This window comes from Talpa occidentalis, unplaced genomic scaffold, assembly GCF_014898055.3.
Source record: "Talpa occidentalis isolate TD23 unplaced genomic scaffold, MPIMG_talOcc4v2.1 talOcc4.12, whole genome shotgun sequence".
Classification (NCBI taxonomy): Eukaryota; Metazoa; Chordata; class Mammalia; order Eulipotyphla; family Talpidae; genus Talpa; species Talpa occidentalis.
Window position 1 is genome coordinate 18,767,358 of NW_023601212.1, and position 19,292 is coordinate 18,786,649.

General features: G+C 51.1%; 3 protein-coding genes across 4 annotated transcripts; 1 reads left to right on the plus strand and 2 right to left on the minus strand.

Annotated features, from left to right (window-relative positions):
• The first annotated feature begins 371 nt into the window (after positions 1-371).
• Positions 372-7,572, plus strand: HMBS (hydroxymethylbilane synthase). Of its 2 annotated transcripts, none has more exons than XM_037505426.2 (14): positions 372-473; positions 2,578-2,631; positions 2,972-3,044; positions 3,370-3,419; positions 3,503-3,558; positions 4,200-4,277; positions 4,502-4,579; positions 4,698-4,773; positions 5,535-5,648; positions 6,183-6,221; positions 6,450-6,569; positions 6,791-6,844; positions 6,973-7,059; positions 7,156-7,572. In XM_037505426.2, exons 1-14 carry the CDS (start codon positions 441-443, stop codon positions 7,327-7,329), a joined length of 1,086 nt encoding a protein of 361 aa, XP_037361323.1. In that variant the 5' UTR covers positions 372-440; the 3' UTR covers positions 7,330-7,572. The 2 variants fall into 2 exon arrangements, with proteins under 2 accessions (XP_037361323.1, XP_054549121.1); XM_054693146.1 differs by lacking the exon at positions 372-473 and adding an exon at positions 599-1,131.
• Positions 7,573-8,668: 1,096 nt separating this feature from the next.
• Positions 8,669-9,270, minus strand: LOC119240748 (histone H2AX). The gene has a single exon (XM_037505427.2). The coding sequence runs from the start codon at positions 9,199-9,201 to the stop codon at positions 8,770-8,772; it is 432 nt and encodes a 143-aa protein (XP_037361324.1). The 5' UTR covers positions 9,202-9,270; the 3' UTR covers positions 8,669-8,769.
• Positions 9,271-9,872: 602 nt separating this feature from the next.
• DPAGT1 (dolichyl-phosphate N-acetylglucosaminephosphotransferase 1) lies at positions 9,873-16,353 on the minus strand. Its single transcript, XM_037505428.2, has 9 exons — positions 15,956-16,353; positions 15,521-15,641; positions 15,126-15,339; positions 14,743-14,889; positions 11,860-11,944; positions 11,320-11,508; positions 10,879-10,966; positions 10,553-10,708; positions 9,873-10,474 (listed from the first exon to the last, which is right to left on the minus strand). The coding sequence occupies exons 1-9, from the start codon at positions 16,120-16,122 to the stop codon at positions 10,409-10,411; spliced, it is 1,233 nt and encodes a 410-aa protein (XP_037361325.1). The 5' UTR covers positions 16,123-16,353; the 3' UTR covers positions 9,873-10,408.
• Positions 16,354-19,292: the final 2,939 nt, after the last annotated feature.

Genomic DNA, 19,292 nt, shown 5'->3' on the forward strand with positions numbered 1-19,292 from the left:
CTAACTTTGACTTAACTGCCAGTTTGAGGTCATTGGAGGGGACTGCCAAGAGTTTGTAGGTAAATCTGGGAAGCATATGCTGGCTCAGGACGAGATAGAGGCGAAAGTAGAAATGAATGGGTGGTAGGTCTGATTCTCAAACCAGAAAGACTGGGGCACACGGGAGCCCAGCGTGCCGTGCCAGCTTAGCCGAGCAGGGGCGGCCCCGCAAAGGTAAGGAGTCGCCTGTCGCAATCGCTCCCATTCCCGCCCAGGGGAGGTTCCTCCCCTCGGAGGAGGGCGGCGGAAGTGACGCAGCCCGTCCAGAGCCGGGAGTCTGAAGCTGCAGGACGAGCTCAGGCCCCGCGTGCCACCGGGTGCCCGCCGGCCGGCGCGGCCGGCCCCCCCCGGATCCCGGGGCGCTGTGGCGGCAGCCCCCGGCCTACTTCCCGAGCACAGCCATGTCCGGGAACGGCAGCGCGGCCGCAACGGCGGTGAGTCCTGAGCCGGTGACCCTCGCGACTTCGGGCTTCCGGACTAGCGGGGCAATGATTGGCCCCAAGTTGCTACCCTCCGGCGTCGATTGGTCGGAACGGCTGTCCGTCACTTTTTTTTTTTTTGGGTCCGAGTAGTTTTTAAAGTTACCCTGAGGGTTGAGTGAAGGGAACCCCATTCCTGCGGCAGTCTAGGTGGGGTTCACGCTAGGCGTGGTGTCCCCGGCTCTAGTTTAGTGTCCCAGCCCAGGAAAGTTCTTCTTTCAGAACTGAGCGCTTATTCCCCTGGACCCTTGGTCACGAGACCGGGCCGGGGAAAGAGGCGACCACCTTCATGGAAAATGTTCCACTTTGGATCCCGAGAGGAAAACATACCAAGACTCCAAGCTGCACGCAAACATCCTGAAACAGCCTTCTCCCTCCCTTTTTTTTCCGTTTAAACCGTCACCCAGTCCCAGTCTACTCTCAAAGTCCCCAGCTGAGACACACGTTAGGGTTACTGTGGTGGGTGGGAGGGGGCCACCCTTGGGGCTTCCTATTCTAGCCAGCCGCTGGAGCTTTGGACTTGTGCGAATGCAAATTACAGTCTGTGGCGATCACTGCCAGCCTGAGATAAGAAAGAGATGGGGCAGCTGCTTATCTCCCCGTTAGCCTGCTGGTGAGCAGAGGGATTCACTGTCATTGCAGACACTCGGGAGCCCTGGGCTAAGAGTAGGAAGAGCTGGATTCTAGTTCCAACTCTCTGCCCATTACTAGCTGTGTGACCCTGGGCCAGTCACTTCACCCCTCAGAGTTAGCATGGCTTCAGAAATGCCAGGCCTGTCTACGAGATAGGTTGTTATGAAGATTAAAAGCAGTATCTAGTGTGTATCAATAAATAACTTTTTAATGACAGTTTGACATAATTATGTTGTCTAGAATGACTGAACTTAAAGGAATGTTTGAACCTAGCAGTTTCTGGGACCTTAGATTCCTTTCTGCGGGGTTTCTGTGGCCCAGAATTTTAGTGCTCATGGTTAGCATGTCAAGCCTCACCTCCTTTCTCAGGATCCCCCAGAGCTGATTTTTTTGGAGAAGTGGTTGCCCCGGAGTAGACCAGAATCCAAAGGCAGACAGTAGTCACCACCAGCAACAGAGGCCCTAGGCCTGTCTGCAAAAGAACTCATGGAATGAAGATCCCAGAACAGGGAAAGTTCTAGATAGTTGCTGTCTGATGTAGGAAGAAATAAGACCTTTGTCTTAGACTGAAGAACCCAGTTTCACCTGCTTGGCACTAAATACCTTTGTGAAAGGCAAGAGGAAGAGGCGTGTCCCTTGAGCTCTCGGCCTTTTCTCTGATGTCCCAGTATTTCCTTGTTGGTAAAACCAGAATCAGTGTCTAAGTGAATGGACATTAGGCAACTCAGCCTCTTAGTCTTATGGGACATCAGATGAGGAAGATAATTGCTGCCAAACCTCTTCATTTTGTAGACGAACAGATAGCTACTGAGTGGTTGATGTTTTCAAGTCAAGGTCATCAGCCAAGAGGCTGAGTAGGACTGTTCGCCAGATCTCTTGACCCCAGTCCTTGTAGGTATGCATTTCACCCAGATTGAGGAATCTGTAGTGTGGCAGCTGTGGAGTAGCTCTTGGCATCTGGGTGGCACTGCAGCTTTTCTTCAGTGCCTGCTCTGTTGTGGGAGCTGAATTTGCCCTCAGTGACTCAGCACAAGTTCCCCTATGTGGTCCCTGCTGCCCTGCCCCTGCCTGCTGCAGGTCCCGCCCTCCCTCTGGCCAGGCTGATGGACCTTATCTCTTTACCCAGCTGGCTGTGTAGCACTTCTACTGCTTTGGCCAGGGTGGGCTTCAGGGCTCAGTGTCCTGGTTACTGCAGGAGAAGAAACAGCAGCTGTGGGTCCTACGGTCTCTTGCTTGTCTGTATCCGTGAGAAGGGCTGAAGGTACTGAGGAAGGTAAAGGGTCCAGATTCATCGTATTTCTCCATCCCAAGGCTGCCGGCCACAGGCCCAGGGGCAGAGGTTCCTTTCATCTAAGCCAGTGGTTCTTGGTCAAGGTACTGAGGAACATGGGAGCACAGGGTACTGACCTAGGGACTTTTTCTGCAGGAAGAAAACAATCCAAAGATGAGAGTGATTCGTGTGGGTACCCGTAAGAGCCAGGTGAGTGCAGGTACCAGAGGGGAGCAGGATTATTGAAGAGTTCAGTGCTCACAAGTTGGGGGGCCTGGAGGGTCAATTCTAAGCAGCTCTAGAATGGAGACAATGGGGTGACTGGGAATTAATTCCTCTGCTGAGTGGCAGAGCACATAATGTGGAGAGATTGTCTCTAGATTGGAGAAATTGTTGGGGTATCAGGGATTCCCAGGCCAGATCCCTCTCATTCCTAGGTGGACATTCAATCCCCTTTCTGAATTCCAGTCTCTTCAGGAGTTCTGTAACCCTGAAGCGTTTGGGACAGTGGCCAGGAAAGGGCAGGACTAATATGCATCTCTGTCCCCAGCTGGCGCGCATACAGACGGATAGTGTGGTGGCAACGCTGAAAGCCTTATATCCCAGCCTGCAGTTTGAAATCAGTGAGTTTTGGGGAAAGAAATGAAAGCTATAAGATAGGGTTTCTGGCTGTCCCTGGTCCCAAAGGCTGGTCCATTGACCCTGAGACTTCTTGATCTTTTCTTCCTCTGAACACCTCCCGCGCCAATCCCCTGGCCTACCTGGCAGTTTATGGCTTCTGCATTGGGTCTTTTTATGAATGTGTCTTTTCTTCTTCCTGGGTCGATCATTCCCGTAGGGACTGGGGCTTGTGAGCCTCTGCATTTACCATGAATCTTCACACAGTGCAGGGCTCAGTGGGGCTCAGTCAACGCAGATCAGTGAATGCCTGATTGATTCTCTCCTTAGTTGCGATGTCCACCACAGGGGACAAGATTCTTGATACTGCACTCTCTAAGGTAACATTTTCCTCTAATCCTTGTCCCACCTTCTTCTTTCCTTCCCCCAAGAAATTTACTCTGTGGCTCTTTTTGCCCAGTAGATTGGAGAGAAGAGCCTGTTTACCAAGGAGCTGGAACACGCGCTGGAAAGGAATGAGTAAGTGAAAGGCAGGGGAGCATCTGGTGCTGAGCCCCAGCATGCCCCAGACCTGAATATCAGCTAGGCTCTTGGGCTTAAACCCTTGGGTAGTTTATTTATTTTTTATTAAAGATTTATTTATTTATTTATTTATACAAGCACTGGGTACAGTCAGAAGCGCGGGAGGGTGAGAGAATTCACCAGAGCCAGAGCTGGGAGCAGAGCAGGCAGAAGGACCAAAGTACATTGCTGAGGGGAGCAGCGGGCGGCAGGAGAGGTCTGCGCGCCATGTGGGACCCTCCTCCGGTGGCCGGGGAGCAGCCAGGGATCGAACCAGCGCTGCAGAGGCCGCGGGCAGCTTCACAACCCAGCGCTCAACCGCTGCGCCACCGGGGAGGCCCAACCCTTGGGTAGTTTAGAGTGGGGCGCATATGTGGCTTTTTTCAGGCCTCAGAAAATGACAGTATCTTGGTTCTGAGCCATCTGGCTGCCTGAAATGCAAGAGATTAGCTCGGGGAGGAGGGGTGGGGGTTCCAGACTCCCAAGGACTTGGAAAGACCCACTCTCTGACCTGCTCTAGACTCTGACACAGAGGTAGGAGTAGGTGGAGAGGGGATGGGGAGTGAACCCCATCTCCTAGTCTCCTCCCATCTTTCTAGGGTGGATCTGGTTGTTCATTCCCTGAAGGACCTGCCCACTGTGCTTCCTCCTGGCTTCACCATTGGTGCCATCTGCAAGTAAGAGTGCTGCCAGTCCGGGGCCCTGGGCAAGGGGGAGGCATCATATTAACCTTTTTCCCTGTGGGACTTGGCCCTCTGCATCTAGGACTGTCACCCCTGCTCTGAGGAGTGTCAAGCATGACCGAAAGCTCAGAAAATGCCAGTTAGTTGACTAGCGAGAGTGTGGAAGTAGCCTGACTTCAGATTTCTCCCTCATTCTGTCACCTCACTTCTACCCCCAGGCGAGAGAACCCCTATGATGCTGTTGTCTTTCACCCAAAATTTGTTGGGAAGACGCTAGAAACCTTATCAGAGAAGAGGTGAGTGGGGCCTGGATAGGCATGTTGATGGGATGTGCACAGGATAAGGGGGGTTGGGGGAGGAAGAGAACAGTGCCCTTCCAGGACTAACCTTACTTAAAACCCTCTCACTGTGCAGTGTCGTGGGAACCAGCTCCCTGCGGAGAGCTGCCCAGCTGCAGAGAAAGTTTCCACATCTGCAGTTCAAGAGTATTGTATCCTTTTAGAGGGAGGGAGCAGTAGCCAAGGAAGAAGCTGATGTCCAGAGGGCCCTGGGAATCCTGAGAGCAGAAGGACTTCCAGAGGGAGTGAATCATGGGGGCAGTGGACTATCCTTCCTCTCACCCACCTACCCACCCACCCATCCGTCTATAATCCTTTAGTGTTTCCTTAGTTTGAGGCAAGTGCCCCGCACTGGAGATAATAGTGAGCAAGATCTGTATTGTCCCTGCTTACACAGTTTACATTTTAGTCAAGGAAACAGACCAAAGGCATTGATAATAGTGATACTGAACAGTGTAAACCTTGGGGGATGGAAGTTACTTCCATTTTTCTTTAATATTCTATGTTGTTTTGATTTTTACAATGAATGTGATAAGACTTGTACACTGATTACCAGAACAGTATGGGCTAAGTGCTCCCATGTATAAGTAGGAGATTCTCTCAAGCTTCCAGCTGGAATATCTAAACACAGACTTTGGGGGTCAGGGAAGGCTTCTCAGAGATCTTGTAACCTTGGGTAAGTTTTTTAATCTCTATCATTTTCATGTCTGTAAAATAGAGATAATATCTACCTCATGGAGGTGTTGTGGAAATTAAATGAGTTAACACAGGTAAAGCACTTTGGAACAGTCTCTGGCATCTAGTATGAGATGTAAGCTGTCATGATGAAGCTAAGAACTGAAAGATGAAAAGTTAGGAACAGCACGAGGCTCCAAACTGTCCAGCGCTTGTGGTCCTTAGCATCTTTCCACAGCGGGGAAACCTCAACACACGACTTCGGAAGCTGGATGAGCAGCAGGAGTTCAGTGCCATCGTCCTGGCTGTAGCAGGCCTGCAGCGCATGGGCTGGCAGAACAGGGTGGGACAGGTAGGGGCTGTCCCTGTTCCCTGTCCAGTCAATCTTCGTCTCCTGCCTGCCTGTTTTCTCTTCTTGAACGCCTACCTACCTCTAACACTGCAAGCTGGGAATGATCCCAGGCTGGGAAGCTGAGGATTCAGAGACCAAACTCTCACTTTTGGTTGATTAGATTTTGTTTGCAAGGGAAGCCCCTTCTCACTGCTGTATTCTTTTTTTTTATTTTTTTATTTTTTTAAGATTAATTTATTTATTTATACAAGCACTGTGTACAGTCAGAGGTGCGGGAGGGTGAGAGAATTTACCAGAATCAGAGTGGAGAGCAGATCGGGCAGACTGATGAGGTACACTGTCCCGCTGCAGGAGGGGTCTGCGCACCATATGGGACCCTCGCTGGCGGCCAGGGATCGAACCGGCGCTGCAGAGGCTGCGGGCAGCTTCGCAACCCAGAGCCCAACTACTGAAACACCAGGGAGGCCCCTCACTGCTGTATTCTTTTAGGGATCCACATCTTTACCTTTTTGACTGCCTGTTCTGTCCCCACAGATCCTGCATCCTGAGGAATGCATGTATGCTGTGGGTCAGGTATGCTCAACATCTTAATGTACCCATTTCCTTTGTTCTCAACCACAAAGCTGGTGGCACAACCTCAGCACCTGCTTCCCCATAATAAACACTCCCAAGGAGGGGCAGGCCTTAGGAGGTAACTGGCTCAAAAGGCCCAGGGGAGCAGGTGGCAGTGGACTGATTCTCAACCTTAGCTCCATTGGTGGGAGAAAGGTTGGGCCTGATGGCTAGGCTGTTTTTTATCAGGGGGCCCTGGGCGTGGAAGTTCGAGCTAATGACCAGGACATCTTGGATCTGGTGGGGGTGTTGCATGATCCTGAGACTCTGCTTCGCTGCATCGCTGAACGGGCCTTCCTGAGGCAGCTGGTAGGACCTGTGTTCCTCTGGTAGAGGAGTGGGGTGTTGGGGAGGGTAATGAGATTTCTCAAATTAATGCTGTGTATTTAGTGGTAACTTATTCTTGAATGTTGTGCGTGAAGAGGACCCAATTCTGGGACCCCAGTTTCTTTTTCAGTTATATTTGAGGTTTATTTATTTTTGAGGGTTCTGGTCACAAGGTGGTGTTAAGTGAGAAATTCTTGTTGCAGGAAGGAGGCTGCAGTGTGCCAGTGGCAGTGCATACTGTTATGAAGGACGGGCAAGTAAGCAGAAGATGGGTGGAGGGAGGGTAGTGGCATTTTCCCTATGCATCCTGAGTGCCATGAGAAGAACCCAGGTTTCTGAGGAGACCCCTCTCAGAATATGCTGAGATAACCATTTTCTTCCCCAGCTGTACCTGACTGGAGGAGTCTGGAGTCTGGACGGCTCAGATAGCATGCAAGAAACCATGCAAGCCACCATTCATGTCCCTGCCCAGGTACCAAGGTTGAAGGCTGAGGGAGAGGGAAAGAAACCAGGCTCCATGTTATTTTCCCTTTGTGCTCATCAAAGCCCACCTCCTTCCCTCACCCAGCATGAAGATGGTCCAGAGGATGATCCACAGCTGGTGGGCATCACTGCCAGGAACATTCCACGAGGAGCCCAGCTAGCTGCTGAGAACTTGGGCATCAGCCTGGCCAACTTGTTGCTGAACAAAGGAGCCAAGAACATCCTGGATGTTGCACGACAGCTTAATGATGCCCATTAACTGGTCTGTGGGGCGCAGGTGTCTGGACTGCCACTGTCAAGTGCCTACATCCCAGTCGTCCGTGCCCCATTTTCACTGCTAACTGGGTAGTGACTACCCCAGGGGATCGAACTGCAGGGTCAGAGACCTCGAGGGACTTGCCTCTTGCCCCATCACTAGGTGGGGGCTTCATCTCCTTAGAGATAAAGTCCAAACCACAAGTTTGAATGTAACTAACTCTACTAATAAATCAGCTCTGAAGGTGGTCTTTTTGGTGGGGTTGCAAAAAAGGACAAACACGAAACCCTTTACTTCAGATACTGGGCTCTCTGTCTAATTTCTCTTGTTACACTGTTTCTGCCTCAGCAGTTCTGTTAACAGAATAACGTTTCCCAGGAAAAAAAACATGAAAAAGCCATAAACTTAAAATCCTCAAAAAAGAAAAATCCTATGACTTGCCCCTCTATCATTACTAGGGGCCTTAGTCTTGGAGTCCTGCACCCCCACTGCCTCAGGAGCCTGCAGAAGACCAAGAAGCCCTCAGTCCTACCACTCTTGCAAAATGAGAACAGACACTTCATTAAAAAAAAAAAAACAATCCTTTAATAAACAAAATTAGTCCATCTGAAACGCTCCAATACCTAAAGGTACTAGTCTTGGGTTGGCTGCAAAATTCCAGTACAGACGCCCGAGGAGGCTCAGTCCGGGCGGGGATCAGCCGACCTGTGCTGGTATCTGGGCGCATGGCTTGCCGAGCTGAGCTGCTGGAAGGGGAGAGCGGGCGAGGGCAGGCGGGGGCCCGGCGGCCTTCGCCTTCCGACCAGGGGCCGCTGCCCCTCCCGCCGGCTCCTCCGGGGCCGGCTGTCATCTGAGGAAGGCTGTGCGCGCTGCCGCGGCCGCGCCTCACCTCACAGGCCTCTGAAGATGGAGGGAGACCTGACGTGGAAGCCCCGGGGGTTGGCGGCCAGGGGGGCTCAGAACCAACGAGCCGTCGCGCCCCCGCCGCAGGCTGCAAGTCAACAGTCGCGTCCGCGGCGCCGGCCTGAGCACCACGCGGAGGAGCCGGGGCCGGGCCGCGCAGGTCGGCTGAGGAGGTCGCCGGCGACCGTCCGCTCCGACTCACCTTCAGGCCGCCGGCCCTGGCCCGGGCCGCACACCTGGGCCTTCCAGAGGGGGCCGCGGCGAGCCCGGGGCCGGCTGAGTCACGCGCGCGGGGCGGGCAGGTGCGGCGACCCCGCCCCCCCGCGGCCTCCGCGCCAGCCGCGCGCGCGGCCCCTCCCGCCGGGATAACGGGGAGGCCGCGGGGGGAGGGGCGCCGGGCGCGGGCGGAGGGGAGGCGGCGCGGGCGGGGGCCCGGCGTGGCCAGCTCTTTCGGTGAGGGCGGTGGTGGCCCTGAAAAGGGCCTTTGTGGTGGCGCGGGGCGGGCCGGGCGGCCCGGGGCGGCGGCGACGGGCGGGCGCCTCAGTACTCCTGAGAGGCCTGCGTGGCCTTCTTGCCGCCGGCGGGCGCCTTCGGCCCCACGGTGGCGCTGGTCTTCTTGGGCAGCAGCACGGCCTGGATGTTGGGCAGGACGCCCCCCTGCGCGATCGTCACGCCGCCCAGCAGCTTGTTGAGCTCCTCGTCGTTGCGGATGGCCAGCTGCAGGTGGCGGGGGATGATCCGCGTCTTCTTGTTGTCGCGGGCCGCGTTGCCCGCCAGCTCCAGGATCTCCGCGGTGAGGTACTCGAGCACCGCGGCCAGGTACACCGGCGCGCCCGCGCCCACCCGCTCGGCGTAGTGGCCCTTCCGCAGCAGCCGGTGCACGCGGCCCACCGGGAACTGGAGGCCGGCGCGCGACGAGCGCGACTTGGCCTTGGCGCGGGCCTTGCCGCCCGTCTTGCCGCGGCCCGACATGCTGCGTGAGGTAGCGGAGCGGTGAGGAAAAGAGGCGCCGAAGGGCCGCCGAACAGCCGACCGCCGCAGTCCAACTGCCGCCGCGAGCGCCCGGGAGCCGCCCTTATAAGCCCCAGGGCACACCCCCGCGCCCTCCTGATTGGCTCTTATGCCTACTGCCCGCCTCCGGTTGGTTGCGCTTAACCCTTGGGTGACGCACGTCGACTGAGGGAGCGCGCCCGCCCATTGGCCGAATTTGAAAAGCTCTTGCCCGGGGAAAAAGGCGAGGAGGGGCGGTGGCCAGAGCCAGCCTACCGCTCCCCGACGGAGCCAGTCCCTGCGAAGCGCGCGGAATTTAAACGCTACAGCCCCGATCCGAACCGGAAGACTAGGTGGGCGCAGTCGGAAGCCACGTGAAAAACCTCCTCTGGGCAATCTGTGCAGGCCTAAGGATTTTAAAGCAAAGGGGTCAGCACTGTAACTACCTCTGCTTCCTCTTCCTCCTCCCAGCCTGCAAAGGCAGAGTGAAAAAGGGAAGAAATAAGATCCCACTGAAAATTCCACCATATGCCAGAAGGCAGAAAGTCAGTCTTGTGACCCTCGGAGCCACCTGAAGTATCAGGATATTGTCTGGTCTCAGCTCTTTCAGTTCACTTGTTAGAAGATGCCTAGTATTATACTGAAAGAAAAAGAATGGGGCAGAGAGAGAGGCATCCTCTCGGAGAAGGTGCCTCCACCAACCCTCCCAATCAACCCTAAAATATTTCCTATAGGAAATACACCTAGAGGAACAAGAAGAAGAAGTAACAATTTATTGTCATCACTGGGAGCACCTTCCATGTTCCCCACCCCCCCAGGTCTGCTCTTAGTAATCAGAATACTTAATTTATAGTGAAATGTCAAGTCATCTTCAAGTCTGTTCCTATCCCAGTCAGGGCCAAAACATTCCCTGAGTCCGAGCTGTGGATAATGGCATAAAACTGCATAAAAGTTGCTGTCTCCCGCCTTAGTGGGGCGCAGAGACAGGAGGGAGAGCTGAAGAAAGCCACAGACAAATTCCAATCTCCAGGATGTCGACAATCACAGGGGAGAAGAAATGCTGCGAACAAAATCTGGAGGAGAATGAACGGCGGGAGAGGCCTGGACAGGAGGCAGTCTTGGTCCAGAAAGAGGTGGGTGTTAGTCAGGAACCCTGATGACTGTGAAGTAAGGCCAGTGATCAGGGGACTCAGACATCATAGAAGAGTCGGACAAGCTGATACCGAATGGAGAAGGTGAGGGCACTGCCCAGGATCTGCCAGGAGAAACAGACTAGAATAAGAACCACAAAGGGAGACAAGGTGGTAAAACCCCACCCCCAACCATTCTGCACCTGTAGCAGCAGCAGGAACAGTGTGAGGTTTCTCTCATGCATAGGCCCAAAGACTTTAAGCAGCAAGTTGATGAGGGTCATGTTATTACATTCTGTAAAGGCACCATCCTCGTTCTCACCCTGGTGCACAGTCACAAGCCGGAGGCCCTCTGCTACCTGGAGAGGCCAGAGGCAGAGATAACGTCAACTAACACCTAAGCTTCAGGAATGGGGATCTGCTTAAAACTTCCAAACTCCCCTTTGATTTGATTCAGGCAGGGCTAGGTTCCCCACTCCCTGAATTCAGGATGGAGGCCTAGAGCCTTACCTCCTTGTTACCCTGTTACCTTTAGAATAAAGGTGCCCAAGAAAGAGAGGCTCTTGGTCTTGAACTTGGAATAGCTCATCTCCAGTTTGCCTGTCTTGGTATTGAGTCTGCAGGGGGAATGGTGGGGGGGGAGGGGGGAAGAGAGCTTTATGTGACTGGGACACTACTCAAAGGACTCTCCTCAAAGTGGTTAATTTATAGGAAGTGCACTGAATGTGGAGTCAAACAACCTGAGACCTAATTCTGACTCCGCTACTTACTACTGTGTGATCAGAGCGGCTGTGAACATTAAATCAGATTATGTAAGTAAATGTCCTCAGTAATTTATAAAGGGTTGCCCACATGAAAAGTTAAGTCGTTCTTTGGACCCACTCCTTTTGCACAATAAGTGTATAAGGCTAACTTTATGCAGCACAAGTGAAAAAGTTATGATGTCCCTTTCAAGTCCCAAAGTGGCTACCTGGGTATGCGGTGTCGAGGGCAGGGGATGATATGCAGAAGTTGAGGCAGTGAATAGAGGAAGTTGAACACCTGGGGCATGAAGAAGAGTAGCATGGTCTTGCTGAAGTGTCCCAAGATGCCCACCACGGCAAAGGTCATGCCAGCAAAGTAACAGAAGGTATCTCCCACAAACACCCGTGATGGGTACCTGTTTGGGGGAGAGCCGCTTAGTCAGTGGCAAGAGCCATTACCAACCCTTTTTCTCACATCACACATCCTAGGTGCTGGGCTAGAACTGGCGCTAGTTCTGGCTCAGAGGAGACTCCAGCTCTCCCAAGGTCTTGAATTCATCTATTCCTGAGGCATCCACAGCACTTGCCCACAACTATTGCTGGGTAGAGCGCAATTTCAGGTTACTATCAACAAAAGAGTCAAAACACACTCAACACAGGGATGCAGAGGTTTACCCTCTCCATCCAGGGATGGGGCACAATCAGGGCCATGATGGCCACACATTCAAATAGTTGCCCCTCCCTCCCTTCTCCATAGCCCTACTTACCAATTATGGTAGAGCAATCCCAAGGTGGTAAAGAAAAACGGTATCATGAAATAGAGGGAAAATACATGATCATCCCGGTAATCACCTTTTGAAGCAGGGGGAAAAGAGAAAAGGAAAAGTTGATAGCCACTGCCCCTCCAAACCACCACATCAGTCCTATTTTCATCTGTCTCCAAGTTCTGTCCCATTTTGTACTCTCCCAAGCCACAGTCAAGAACTCTCTACCCCTTTTAAGGTATTCAAGTAATTCCTAATACTCCACCTCTTTCATGAAGCCTTTCTAAATTACTGTCTTCTTATTTTTTTTTTTTAAAGATTTATTTATTGGGCCTCCCTGGTGGCGCAAGGGGTTAAGATGCAATCTATGAAGCAATCCGCAGCCTCTGCAGCATGAGTTCAATCCCCGGCCAGCCAGGGAGCAACCCACATGGCGCAGCAGACCTCTCCTGTCTTGCCCGCTACCCCCCTCAGCAGTGTATTTCAGTCAGTCTGCCTGTTCTGTTCCCTGCTCTGCCTCTGGTGAATCCTCTCAAACCTCCCCCACCCCACCTCCACCACCGCATCTCTGGCCTGTGCACCAGCTCTTGTATGCATAAATAAATATTTAAAAAAAAATAAAGATTTATTTATACAAGAACCGGGGTACAGGCCAGATGTGCAGGAGGGTGAGAGGATTCACCAGAGACAGAGTGGGGAACAGAACAGGCAGACTGGCTGAAATACACTGCTGAGGGGAGCAGCGGGCAAGATAGGAGAGGTCTGTTGCATCATGTGGGTTGCTCCCTGGCTGGCTGGGAATCGAGCCTGTGCTACAGAGGTTGTGGACAGCTTCACAGCACTGCATTCAACCCGCTGCGCCACCGGGGAGGCCCTCTAAATTACTGTCTTAAACTTAGTTTAGATTGTTCACACCTAGGTTTCAATACCAGCTTTACTTCCTATCTATGTGACCTTGATCATGCCACATTAATTTCCTGAAGCCTCAGTTTCCTCATTTGTAAAATATGGTTGATGGTAACACTTGCCACACAGCTAGTATAAAGGTGAAATGGAGACTATATAAAAAGGGCTTAGCTTTAATAAACACCTACTGATGCCCATTAGCCAAAAATGACACGCTTGAAGCAAAAGCTATGTTTACTGACTTCTTGTAACAGGGGAGACTTTGAAATCATAGGCCATGGGGAATCATGGGGTGCCTCAGTAACAGGGTGTTAGGAGAACTTGTTATAGGAATTGTTTGAAGAAGTTCTGAAGAGGATGCAAGGGGCAGAGGTTTGCCCTGAACTAGGTGCTGTCAACAGGAATAATTCTATGAGCATTTTTATCTAAGATGTGGGAGGAGCACACTATTCTACTACACTGTACTCTGCTCTCTCCAAGCCCATCATGGCCACCATTCAGCACATGCTGAGAAGATGGTGCCTGGCGAGCAGCAATGGCTTTGATGAACATGGGAAGGAAGTGGGAGTGGGAACTTCTCTGCGAAAAGTGGATGTGATGGCCAAACTGGATTGTGTCATCACGTTTACGTGTGTGTGTGATCATTTTTAATGGTAAAACCTCACATAAAAACTGAGAACACTTTGAAAACACAGTTTTCATGTAATCTGCAAGAGAAGTTTGAAGAAACTACAGTGGATGGCAGAAAAACTTGTTTGCAAGTTTACAGATTTTTGCAAGTTTACAAAACGGCCCATTGGTTCAACATGAGGAATGGGATGGGAAGAAAAGCACAGTAACAAGAAAACATGATGAATAATGTCACCTGAACTTGGGTCTATGAAAAAGTAGAATAAATATTCCATCATCAGTTTGGACAGGAATTGTTACAAAGATGAACAAGGTTAGTTTAATGATCAAATCTCCAAACTGCGTTTTTTTTTTTTCCACTACTGTCATCAATTACCTTTATCATAATATCTGACATGCAACTTTTTTTTTTTTTTTTTTTTTAAAGATTTATTTATTTACTTATACAAGCACTGGGTACAGTCAGAAGCGCGAGAGGGTGAGAGAATTCACCAGAGCCAGAGCGGGGAGCAGAACAGGCAGAAGGACGGAAGTACACTGCTGAGGGGAGCAGCGGGCGGCAGGAGGGTTCTGCGCGCCATGTGGGACCCTCCCTCGGTGGCCGGGGAGCAGCCGGGGATTGAACCGGCTCTGCAGAGGCTGCGGGCAGCTTCGCAACCCAGCACTCAACCGCTGCGCCACTGGGGAGGCCCATGCAACTTTTTTTATAAAGTGTTGGTTCCATTAGGATCATCCCTTTGGCTATTAAGTAAGTCTGTGCTTAAAATAAAAAGATGTGGGGGCCTTCCTGGTGGCCTAGGGATTAATTCTTAGTGCTATCACCGTGAAGGCTTGAGTTCAATCCCCGGCCAGGGAGCTGACCCACATGTGGCGCATCAGAACTCTCCTGTACTCTCCTCTGCTCTCCTGTGTCACCTGCTACCCCCCTTAGGCAGTGTATTTCAGTAGATCCACCTGTTCTGCTCCCCACTCTGTGTCCTCTCACCCCGCCCTCCCCCCACACCTCTGGCCTATACCCCTATGCTCAGACATGGTTATGGAGGGTTCTGGTTATTGTCTTACTCTCTTGTGGTCACAGAGTGATCCTGTCTGACATTGGAGTTCTGTGAAACTGTTATGCTGTTCTACAGAAGACCATGGCCGAGTGCCCACCTAGCTTGAAAGAACAGGAATGCTATTTTTGTTTCTCACATTTCATAACTCTTAGTTGTTATTTGCAAAGTAAATAGCTTCTTTTAATCTTCCATAATTACTCCATATTGCTTTTTCCCTGAATGCCCCCAAACCAGTTATCAGGCAACTCCCTTAACAATTAGAATTCTCCTTCTTTCTACCTGTCATTCCACCTACCTTCCAGCTCTACCAGGTTGAAGACAATGATGGAAGCTGAAATAATCAGTGACTGGCCAGCCTCTAGGCCATTAATTCCTGCCAGGATATTGATGGCATTGGTACAGAACACTGCTAGCAGCCCCATGTAGACATAGTACAGGATCCCTGGGGGGAGAAAAAGAGAAGAAGTAACACCACCTATAGAATGAGGATTTAAGGACATTCTTCTGAGAAAAGTGGTGAGAACGTGTTAAAATGAAGGGCCCACACAAAGAGCCTGAGGGACAAAACAGGGACACCTGGAGATGAACGTGCAGCACCAGTAAGAATGCCCTAGTGGGTATATCACAAAGGTGTCTTGAATATCAGGCCATAGGGGCAATAATGATAGGGTTACTCACCCAAGTCCAGATGTAGGCCAAGAAGCAGACGGAAGGGCTTCGGTACCACAATAGTTGTGTTGCCAAAATTAGTGAAATAGACCATAAGGAGAGGTAGTGAGGCAGCTGTGGGCAGCAGCAGTTTATGTCGCCAGCGCAGGTTCAGTACATCATCGGCGAATCCCAGGAATATCATGCAGCAGATCGCGAGCAGTGCACCTATTAGGGCCACAAACTGGGGGAGGCTCGGGCAGGTCACAGATCAAGCCTTCTCCCACTTTACCTTTCTTTTCAAGAATTCCTGTCTTTTCGATCATTAATCAGCGCCTTCCTCCAAGCCAACCCCTTAACCCCCAACTCTCTCGGCTATTCCCCCGACCCCAGCTATAGGCAACCGCCCCCAGTAACCCACTTACTTCATGGTGAGGGAAGGCTTTACACTGCTCCTCCACAAAGCAGTTCAAGAAAGGGAAAGGGATGAAGCAGAAGAGGATGATAAGGAAAACAGCACCGCTGATCACTCCCTGGGATTCTGGGCTGCAGCCCCAGCAGGAAAAGGGCGTAGGAGGAAGAGGAAAGGGGGCGTGGTCACTCACTAGCGCAGGCATTACAGTCACTAATGGGGGCATGGGGGCACCATTGCTAGAGTCTCTGATACACCCAAGTGTCCCCCACCTATCCCTTCCCCAATCCTAACCAGTTCTACCCTTCACCTCCCAAAGTTCCAGGCTGTCTGCTGGGTTAGTGATGCGTTTCGGCGCACAGTCAAGCATCGCAGACCCTGCCCCTGACCAGCCCACCCCCTTGCCTCAGTCCTTGTCCCCGGCCTGGACCCATGTTCCGACGCTCACATCTCCTGCCGGTCTGATTTGTTGAGGTCCTGGCCACAGAGGCGCGCGGCGATGAAGTGGCTACGGAAGGCGGGGATGAGGGTGAGTGTGGCCACAAATCCCAACAGCGAGCCGATCAGATTCACCAGCAGGGGCATTGGCATCGGCAACTCCGGGAAGGCCCACATAGTGACCCTCCAGAGCCCGCTTTGGCGCCTCAACAGCTAACCCGCAAGCTGGCAGAAGTCCCCAGGCCCCATAAGGAGCGGCCGCTTCCAACAGACTGGCTCTTTCTGCACCAACCTGAGCAAAACCCAACTTTCACTTGAGTCACCCTGGGGACTCCCTCAAGCTTCTACAAAGCAATCTTGGCTCTGCCCCACTGTATTCGCCTACCCTCGATTTCCGCCCGGATCTTGTTCGTAGAGCACTATCGCCGTGGAAGGCGGCGGCAGCCATTTTTAGTATGGGCAAAAGAGGAGATGCGTGATCTCTTAAACTATTTTCTTTGTTCCAGAGGTGGATCATCAGGAGAGTATTGAAAAATTAAAGAAAGGCAAACAACAGAGGATACTTTTCTAATGTCATGTTAAAGATACAGTGCACTGCAGAAACACACACCCACACCCCTCCCCATCCTTGCCCGGTTCCAAGATGAACGCCTCCTATACCACGTATCGGACGCTCCTTACACCTCGTTCCACGTCAGTTTTGGCTCGGTCGGCTCCCGTAGGTCACTTTTAAAGGGCTAGAACCCGGAGTTTATTCTGGAAATGGGGGCCGCTGGAGTTCGGAAGGTGGCTACTGGGAGCATGGAGGTTGGAGGGACAAGAAAGTGGAGCAGAGTCGGTTCCGTGTAGAAAACCTGTTGTCAACTTAGTAAATACAACTCAGTTCTCAGAAACGCAACTATAGTTTGGGAAAATGATGTCAACGCTGAAGCGTAGACACTTGAAGAGCCCCCTCCCGCTTCAGTTTTTCTTGTCCTTGATCCAGGTATTTTTCCTTCAACATCCCACCCACCTTCTGCCCCCGCAGTAGCTGTTAGTTGCCTGGCAACTAACCCAGTGGCGCACTTCATCACCGCAGGCGCTAGAAGTGCCCTCTGGTCTTGGATTTCACCCGGTACTTGAGTTTCCTAGGCTCTGGATCACTCCATTGTGCCAAGCTCCCCAAACCACAGAGGTGAGGCTGAGGTTGTGGCAAGAGCTGAGGAAGCAGGAGGACCAGACTCAGTCAAGTTTCATCCTCCAGGTTACCAGGCCTTTTACTTGGCACCTGTATCATTGCCAGTAACAGTTCTGCATCTTCATTCTCTTTCCTTTCCCACAAGCTCTTAGGTGGCAAACGATTTTCATTCCTCAGTGAGGAAACCACCACCAGGGAGTCAGAAAACACTCAAATATCCTGGCACTTTGTCCCACTCTTTGGAATATGGCATGCTCCAGGAGTCAGGGTTGGTTGACTCCTTTTATGCCAAAGACAGTCCCTCCTGTCTCTAAGAATGGGTGTGGATGTCCTTTCTATTTGAAGGTAGCTCTAATCAACAAAAAACTATATGTATGTATATATTTATGTACATGTCATATATACTTTGTATAGATATTAAATCATTCTAGTAATTTATTGATAACATTCCACCAAATTTTCTGTAGTTATTATTACACTGGTATTGTTTCTGTGTGTGTGTGTGTGTGTGTGTGCACGCGCACTCTGCCTCCTAGACTGGTAACTCCCTAGAGGCAAGTGTTTTCAATTCCACAGGGTGTTCCCTTGGAGCTAAAGGCATAGAATTTTCTGCATATAGAGCATCATCACATATATGAGTCTGGGTCTGACAGAGGACAACTGGAACACGTGGAGAGAGCAATTGGTTGTGAACAGGGGGAGTGAGAGACTCTTGAGGAAGAGTAGTATCTCCAAAGGCTTCCATAGATGGTAAGAGTGGATGGGCCTTCCAAAGGGAAAGTGAGATGCCGGGAGCAGGTGGAAAGGAGGAGCCTGTGGGAGCCACAGAGGAGACAGCATACAGTTATCTTGTTGATCAGGAGCAGGCTAAGACTCCTTGGAGGTCTGTGGAACAGTTTATATCTATTTCCTTTTTTATTAGGATGCTAATCCTAATATAACTTCCCTTCTCAGCCTGGCTTTGGGAACCTTTTTCTCTCTCTTTTCCAGGGATCATTAGCTCCCCCTCCCCCACTTCTCCACTGGGGGTCTAGTTCAAAGATAAAGCACTAGGGATTCATCCTGGTATCCATGTTGCCATCAGAACATGGTTACTTGGATACTTGTCATATAATCTGAATATTTTTGCTCCCATGATGGTAAAAGTCCAGTTGATTGTCAGACTAATCAGAAGGGCAAACAAACAAAAATAAATGAACACATGACTTGACCTCACTTGAACTTCTATTCAGGCAGAAGTTCAAAGCATTTTCCTGAATGCTGAGCTGGTCTTAGGACTCTGATCAGGTGAGTTGTCAATGGTATCAGCTGGCTTCTTGGGCTGAGCAGATAATGTCTGAGATGTGAGTGTTCTATGGAGCCCTGAATACCTTCTAGTCAGCAAGGTCAGTTCACTATTGCATCTGATTGCCTGAAAACATCTGTCTCCAAAATGTTTCATAGTACCTAAAAAGAAAAAAGGAGACAGTTTTTAACAGTCTGGGACTATGACACTTGCAGGACCATATCTGTGGCTCTTTTCAGGCAGTTGGGTCACTCGTTTTCCTTTCATTCCTGTCTCTCCCTTATCAGTTTATCAAAAGCAAACCCCAAGATCTCCCATTCCATTGGGATGGCATGGTTTTGCAAAAAATGGAGATAATACAGGGATTCTTAGGGTTTACATGTAAAGTAGAATATTTTTTGTTAGACTTCTTTTTTTAAAAAGATTTATTTATTTATGCATACAAGAACTAGGGTACAGGCCAGAGGTGTGGGTGGGGGTGAGAGGATTCACCAGAGACAGAGTGGGGAACAGAACAGGCAGACTGAATGAAATACACTGCTGAGGGGAGCAGCAGGCGAGTCAGAGAGGTCTGCTTCGCCATATGGGTTGCTCTCTGGCCAGCCAGGGATCGAACTCGTGCTTGCAGAGGCTGAGGATTGCTTCATAGGTTGAGTCTTAACCCCTTGCACCACCAGGGAGGCCCACTCTTAAGCAGTTTCCCTCTCACCTCTATATGGTGAGAGGGAAAAGCAGACATACAACAGCTAGATTATAAAGGAGAATGAAATAAATAATAGGTCTGAGTAAAAGTGGCAGGAAGATTGGGCAGACTGACTAGGGAGACTCATGTTCTAATGAACTGCAAAGCAGTACCTGGCAGTGCTCTGTGGAGGATTTGAGGAA

Coding starts and splice junctions, on each gene's coding strand:
- HMBS (XM_037505426.2), top strand. CDS start 441: ATGTCCGGGAACGGCAGCGCGGCCGCAACGGCG. Junction 3,559..4,199: donor CACGCGCTGGAAAGGAATGA/GTAAGTGAAAGG, acceptor CCATCTTTCTAG/GGTGGATCTGGTTGTTCATT. Junction 7,060..7,155: donor CCATTCATGTCCCTGCCCAG/GTACCAAGGTTG, acceptor TCCCTCACCCAG/CATGAAGATGGTCCAGAGGA.
- LOC119240748 (XM_037505427.2), bottom strand. CDS start 9,201: ATGTCGGGCCGCGGCAAGACGGGCGGCAAGGCCCGCGCCAAGGCCAAG.
- DPAGT1 (XM_037505428.2), bottom strand. CDS start 16,122: ATGTGGGCCTTCCCGGAGTTGCCGATGCCAATGCCCCTGCTGGTGAAT. Junction 15,642..15,955: donor AAATCAGACCGGCAGGAGAT/GTGAGCGTCGGA, acceptor CTGGGGCTGCAG/CCCAGAATCCCAGGGAGTGA. Junction 15,340..15,520: donor AAGCCTTCCCTCACCATGAA/GTAAGTGGGTTA, acceptor AGCCTCCCCCAG/TTTGTGGCCCTAATAGGTGC.